This window comes from Lotus japonicus, chromosome 4 (genome assembly GCF_012489685.1).
Source record: "Lotus japonicus ecotype B-129 chromosome 4, LjGifu_v1.2".
Lineage (NCBI taxonomy): Eukaryota > Viridiplantae > Streptophyta > Magnoliopsida > Fabales > Fabaceae > Lotus > Lotus japonicus.
The window spans coordinates 48040990-48048339 of NC_080044.1; the positions used below are offsets into that span (position 1 = coordinate 48040990).

General features: G+C 39.5%; 1 protein-coding gene across 1 annotated transcript; it reads left to right on the forward strand.

Annotated features, from left to right (window-relative positions):
• Positions 1-2060: 2060 nt before the first annotated feature.
• On the forward strand, positions 2061-2805 carry LOC130713867 (lipid transfer protein EARLI 1-like). The gene has a single exon (XM_057563687.1). The coding sequence runs from the start codon at positions 2157-2159 to the stop codon at positions 2625-2627; it is 471 nt and encodes a 156-aa protein (XP_057419670.1). The 5' UTR covers positions 2061-2156; the 3' UTR covers positions 2628-2805.
• The last annotated feature ends 4545 nt before the right edge of the window (positions 2806-7350 follow it).

Genomic DNA, 7350 nt, shown 5'->3' on the forward strand with positions numbered 1-7350 from the left:
GGTGCAAATTTCAATATGGTTCTTATAAAAATGATCAATGCACACCTCTCATTTGATTCTTATATTCAAGAATAGGGAGGAGTATCTGATGATCAATCATACTCCCATTTCCTCTTTTATATCTTTTCCAAAATAGATTGATAGATATATCTAGCTACTCCGAATCCAAATAAATGTATGGAATGAAGTGACCGCCAATCGACATACATGAATTGTGACAGTCGGCAAAGTATCTAAAGAAAAATAAAAATGTTTTGTCGGGATTTTAAACCTCTATTAAATACTTGTTGTTACTCCTCGCATTTAGCGCCGATTAAATATCTGTTTAACGCGTATATAAGTCATAACAAGTTAACAAAACATCAATACAAGTTAGGATAAACTTAAACATCAATACAAGTTAGGATATCATCATGACCATCAATATCATTCTCCTCTACATCTACCTCTATAGTTATCCATTCATCATCATATTGGATTTTACCAAAAGGAGGAGGAAGCCGCGTCATAGGTGGAGGAAGTTGCGCTGGTGGTCGCACGAGAGAATGAGTGAAGGCTGCACACACAAAAATGAGAGAAGAAGTGGAAAGAACGACAGAGTTGAGTGGCAAGAACGACAAAGATGAGTGAAAACCCTAAAATTTGTGGGTTAAATGATTGAAATAGTCTTAGACAAAACATTTTTTGACATTTTTAACAAAACAAGCTAATCTCGTAATCTCGTGGTAATCTCGCGATATTACACGAGATTAAGAGATAACTCGAGATATCAGCCGAGATTTGAAAAAACAGTTATTACCCCCCGCTAGTCTCGTTTTTGGTACGTGATATCGTAATCTCGTAAGAGATTAAGAGATATCTCTAGAGATTGACAACAATGCTAACAATTAACAACTAACATTTGCCTTAAAAAAAGCTCACATACTCATTATTATTATTAGTAATTGTTGCCGTGGTAATTTTTTAACACATCCCACTAGGCCTTCCAAAACACCATATATGAGCATTATACATAGGCAAACTTAAAAATGTTGTTTGTGTTTTAAACAGCAACAATGCCCTCCCTATATTGACCAATAGTAAGGTGTTAGGATGCTATGTCATCTATTTGACCAGTAATTTATTTTCTAAGTTTGCGTCCCTAAACTTCTTAAATTTTACATTTTATCCCCCAACTATGTATATATTTTAATTATTTTTGAAATTAAAAAAATTAAGTTAAACCTAAAATAAGATTTTCTCTTGAATCAGAATCAATTCTAAAATTCAAAAGTCACTCATATAAGTCCCTCAGAATTGATTCCGCCATCAGAATCAATTATAAGAGTTACCCAACATGCACAATCAATACATGTACCATGGTATAACACGAATGTGCATATTGAAAAACATCCATCTGGCCATTATGCAGTTTTAGCGCTGGTGAAATGTCAGGAACAAAGCCAACAACGCTTACCCTCTTGCTTATTATTCATAAGGAACATTACCATGAGATCAGTACAAGGACTACAAAATTGATATCAACGAAAACCAAAATTAAAAACCTTTTACAACTATACATTAGCATATCTGCACGAGCAAGTATATATATATTTATGCAGTAATTTCTATTTGTGTCTTTTCTCAATGAACACGACGGCACGGTGGAGAAGAAAATGAACATGGCAGAGAAAGATGAAACACAGAGGAGGAGAGGCAACAACGAATTAGGCTAACAAATTTTCCCCAAATCAACTTGAAATGTTTAAAATTAATTTTAATAAAGGTTAAATCAATTTGTTTTTGACAGAAGGTTAAATCAATTTGAAAACCACAAAACATACATTTTTTGAAAAAATCTGTATTTTTATTATATTGTAAAATTTATATTATAAATAGTTGGAGGAATAATTTAAGAATTTTATAAGTTAAAATGACATGGCTTAAACCTCCACTTGGCATTCTCTTATTCGATATGAGAGAAACAACATTATAACCCCTCTCACCAACTAACTAGCATGTAAAAGTTTGCCTTATATAAACCCCCTACTCACTCCAAATCCCAATCCCATCTTCACATACACCCCCTCCAAGCTCTATGCCAGTTTACTAGTGTTTGCGCGCGTGCATGTCTACTTGAGGAAAAATACAAACACTAGCTCCTACTAGAGTTCAAGATGTCTTCCAAAACCAGTCCCTCCGCCATCGCTCTTTTCCTCACCCTCAACATCCTCTTCTTCACACTCACCTCTGCATGCGGCACTCACAAATGCCGTGGCCCAAGCCCACCCCCAAAGCCAAAGCCAAGCCCATGCCCTTCCCCTCCAGGTGGCTCCAGCACTCCACCAGGAGGCTCTAGCCCTTCCGCTGGCTCTAGCTCTTCAAACGCGACGTGCCCCACTGACGCGCTCAAACTTGGTGTTTGCGCCAACGTTCTGAGCGGGTTGCTGAACGTGACATTGGGTCAAGTACCAGCGACACCATGCTGCTCCGTTATCCAAGGGCTAGCTGACCTTGAAGCTGCAGTTTGCCTCTGCACTGCCCTAAAAGCTAGCATTTTGGGTGTCAGTCTCAATATTCCTATCTCACTCAGCTTGCTCCTCAATGTTTGCTCAAAGGAAGTCCCCAGCGGTTACCAATGTGCCTGATCAAACCGTTACCTACTTTCCCGTCGCGTTTACTAGTTGTGGCTTCTTTTAGTTCCATTGATCAGTGTGTGACAATAAAGAAATTCCCGATGTTTTATTACATATGTAAACCGCAAGGGAATTAACCAAATTATGATGATGAACTTGTGCTATTTATTTTACTAAGAAATTATTGAAAATCCGGGTTGATTTTTATTTCTGCGATTTCCTTTTGTCTTTTATTACTTGGTTGTTCTAACGACTTTCATCCACTGTCCAAAACACTATTATATAATATGGAAAACGAAATAGAAAGGAAAGTAAACATAGGCAACATGTAAACACTGTAAAACTGCAAAGAGTACCCGTGAACGAACAAATATGGTATAAAGTCATGCAATCCAATCAATTTGGTTGTTTAATTTTTGGCTTAATTCCATTTTGGGCCCCTGATCTTTTAAAAATGAGCGATCGGGGCCCCCCGTGTTTAAACGTAGCGGTCAGGCCCCCTGATATCTCTAAAACGTGCGATCCAAGCTCTTCCGCCTGTTTCCGTTAGTTGACCAGACGGAGCTTCATTTCTCATTCTTCTACTCAATAACAACAATTAAACACAAATCAAAGCCCAGAACAAAAACACGATGATTCTGTGCAACAATTATAATCTAGTGAGGAACCCAGAAATCAAAGCCCACAGATCCCCATCTTCTTCTTCCTCTCTATTCTTCTATGCAAGCTTCTCCAGATTTCTTCCGCTTTTCTTCTTCTTCTTCTTCCGATCCAGAAAAATCATTCAACCCATAAATCGATCTGCCCCAAACCTAGAAACCCAAACCCAAAAAATCAACCCATTAACCGTTGAACCCCAAAACCCCAAATCCAGAGAAAACTGAAACTCCAATTTAAAACTCCGAATCCGGAGAAGTACTGAAGAAGGGTCGAAAGGGTTGTTGATTTGGGGATTTTCCAAGAGAGAAGATGGATCGAGCAAGGTGGAGGTGGTGGCTGAAATTAGGGTTGTTTCTCATCATGTTGGTGATGATGATGCTCGCGGGACTGAAGGAGGTGGCAGCGTCATCGTGGCTGCTGGCGGTGGTGGCTAGCTTGGGTGATGCCAGAGTGGTTTGCACATGGAAGGAGAAGAAGAGAAAGATCAGGACAGGAACGGTGGTGATGGTGTAGCCTCTGGAAGGAGAGTGACCAAGCGGTGGTGGTTGTCATCAGGAGGAGAAGAAGGTGTTGGTAGTGCTGCAACCTTAGGGAAAATAATCAGAAGAAGAAGAAAATGGGTCTGGGAGAGGAAGAGAGAGAGAGTCGAGAGGTTGAGGGAGAGCGTGAGTGAGTGAACGCGTGAGGGAGAGAGAGAGATGAGAGTGACCGTTTGGTCAACTAACGGAGTTTAACAGAAGGGGCTGGATCGCACGTTTTTGAAACGTTGGGGTGCCTGACCGCTACGTTTAAACACGGGGGGCCCCGATCGCTCATTTCTGAAACATCAGGGGCCCAAAGTGGAATTAAGCCTTAATTTTTTGTGTAAACCAGGTATCTCCTCTGATGATTTAGCTAATATATATAAAGAGTGTGGACGCCAATCAATATATAGTTAATTAGATAACAAGATTTCCGCCATTTTGTTAGATTTTGGGCAGCCTATAAATGTATAATAAACCTCGTTTTGATCGTCCTAACCGGCCAACACGTCACTCATTGGCTCGTCCAAGATAATACTGGACCTAATGATAATTTGAGCCAACCAACCAGAACAACCAGAACAGGAGCCATAACTTAGCATGTAAATGCAATGCAATGTCAAATTAGACACATTTGTAATGCCGAATATAATGGAGCATTAATTAACAATCAGTTGGAAATGTAGTGCGGGCAATCCAAGACAATAACCATTTCAAACTCTTACGCAATCCGCGATACATATTCATTTTAGTTGGCTTATGGCCGAAACAAAGTTGCAGAGCGTCATGGATGGTGCACATTGACATGACCAAATGTTGCTGAGAAAGTGGTAGGTCTTGTGAATGGGGAGAGATGATCAAAGATGGGGTCTGGTACATAGGTTCTTATGATGGTTGAGTTGAGGTCGAGAGGGTGTGGCTAGGTTTCTGTTAGTTGTGGGTGTTAATACGTCTTGAAGTTCAGAAAGTATAATAATTTTTAACGTGCTGAGAAACCGCTTGATGAAATGCTTCAGAGAAGTGATAGGAGGATAATTTCTACCAAGGAAGAACACTGAGAGCCCTAAGATCTAAAGCTAAGAAAAATAAAGAAGAAAGACATTTGATCAATTTTCTGGTACTGGTCTGATATGGGACGAACCAATTTATTTAACAATTGGGCTGACCCGAATTATGTATCAAATGGGCCGGGAAACCCATGGTCCAACCGGACCAAAACCCAAGTTATAAATAACAGGCACCACCCAAGCGGTAGGGGGACCTATCATTTCACACATTTTTACTTGTTTGCTTACTTTCGCTTGCTCTCTAAATTGGTTAACCCTAGTCTGTAGTTCCATACCGGAACATTGGCGCCCACCGTGGGGCCGAAGGAAATTTTCCTGGGTTCATTTTTTCACCACAATGGTGACTCGATCTGGAGCGAATGGAGAGAGGAACCATGTCCCACAGGATAATGTTCCTCCTGATGTTCTTCAATGGATTATGGATGATCTTAATGATCTCCGTCAGCACAACCAGCAGTTACAAAATCAACTTACTGATCTTAATCAGACTCAGGGGCTACGAGAGGGCGATCGACGAATGGCTGAGACGGTGGTGGATTTTCAACCTTTCACGGAGGAAATAGCAAACACAACCGTCCCAGACAACTTGAAGACACTAAAACTTGATTCTTCTTACGGCGATACTGACCCAAAGGACCATTTGGTGTATTTTAACACGAAAATGGTTATTGTGGGGGCATCGGATGCGTTGAAGTGCAAAATGCTTCCATCAACTTTCAAGAAGTCTGTAACACCCTCTAAACCCCGCATAATAATATATCATAAATCAGAGTAAAATGCATAACACAGAGGGTGTCACACTTATTCTCCAGAAACATAAATCAAAACATCTGTCATGCTCATAATAAATATATAAATTTTCCAACTTTAATGTCGCAACATCATATGCCTAGCACAGCGGATTTATTTCAACTCCAAAATTTAACATAAAGAGAGTTCATAGGTAACTCTTAACATCAAGGTACAAAACTAAACGTTTCCCGGTGTTACATAACAGAGTGTGACTCCCCTAACTAAACCGTAAATGAAAGACTAGCTCCTCCAACTAACCCTCGCGAGAAGCTCCACTATCTTCGGTACCTGAGCGATGTCGCATAGAACATCATTCCAACAGAAGGGTGAGAACTCATATCATATGGATAAGCATAATAATAAATAATGTAAAAGCTTATCTATGCTCCACATAAATTACTCACATTCACTAACAAATAATAAATTATGTAATTTTAACATAATTAATCAAGTTCACAGTTATGGCAAATACTCCATAAATTATAGCTCAATTAGAACATATATAATAGTCTCTAATTACCACCACATCAAATCTCTCCAAAAATATCACCATAACACATATGACTCAAGTGAGACCCGTGCAAATGCCTTTGGTACCAAAGTTGTTATCCTTAGCGGTATCACCGCGTCCACTCCAGACAGATAACCACCAATAAAGCCCTCGCTCTAGGCTTCAAAACCACTCCAGTTTTGGGACAAGTCACTAGCCTCCACGAGAACTAGCAAACATTGCCTCTTGACAACTATGCAGTGTATTGTGCAAAACTCAACTAACATATGCATATTCAGACCATCTCCAAGTCCTAATTATTTTAGCATATTCATCACCAGTTGCACAAAACACATATTACATGTTATCAATTATACAACTTGCAATCACAACAACTTAGCATCTCAAACATAACATCAATTCAGAAACAACATCATATAATGATTATTAAAAATAGATGTAAATTAAATATAATTCATATATAACAGGTTCTGCAACTATTTCCTAAAGACTGGATTTCTCTCTAAATTTTCCCAAAAACTCGCGACATGCTCATGCTCGCCATCTCGCGACATCTCACTGCACAACTCGCCATCTCGCGACATCTCACGACATCTCACGACATCTCCCTACGCAACTCGCCATGTCGCTGAATAACTCGCCATGTCGCTGAATAACTCGCCATGTCGCGACATCTCACGACATCTCCCTACGCAACTCGCCATGTCGCGACATCTTCCAGCGCAACTCGCCATGTGCGCGCACCACACATCTAATGAACTATTAAACAGATGTAAATTGTCAAATATACTCAGAAAAATCTAATATTTTTATCATGGTTCCGTATACACGTTTTGTAAACCTCTATAAATTTTCAAGTCACAATTCGAAGTACAAAAATCAGGAAAAATCGTACACTAACCGCAGTTCGTAAGAAACTGGACAACTTAACCTATACTCACTAAAATACACATAACTCGAGCTACAGACGTCGGAATGACGTGAAACCAGTGGCAAAAGTTTCGTAACAGAAAAACCTACAACTTTTATGAAAACTACTTCTTCAAATTCGGCCATTAACATAGCACGAAAAAGGGTACAAGAGAACGTAAATTTCTGCGCATCATGCAAGCCTATCATCTACCCCCAAAATCATCTAAAAACCAAACCCTAACTATTTCAATTTGGGAGTTTTTGCTGTAAGA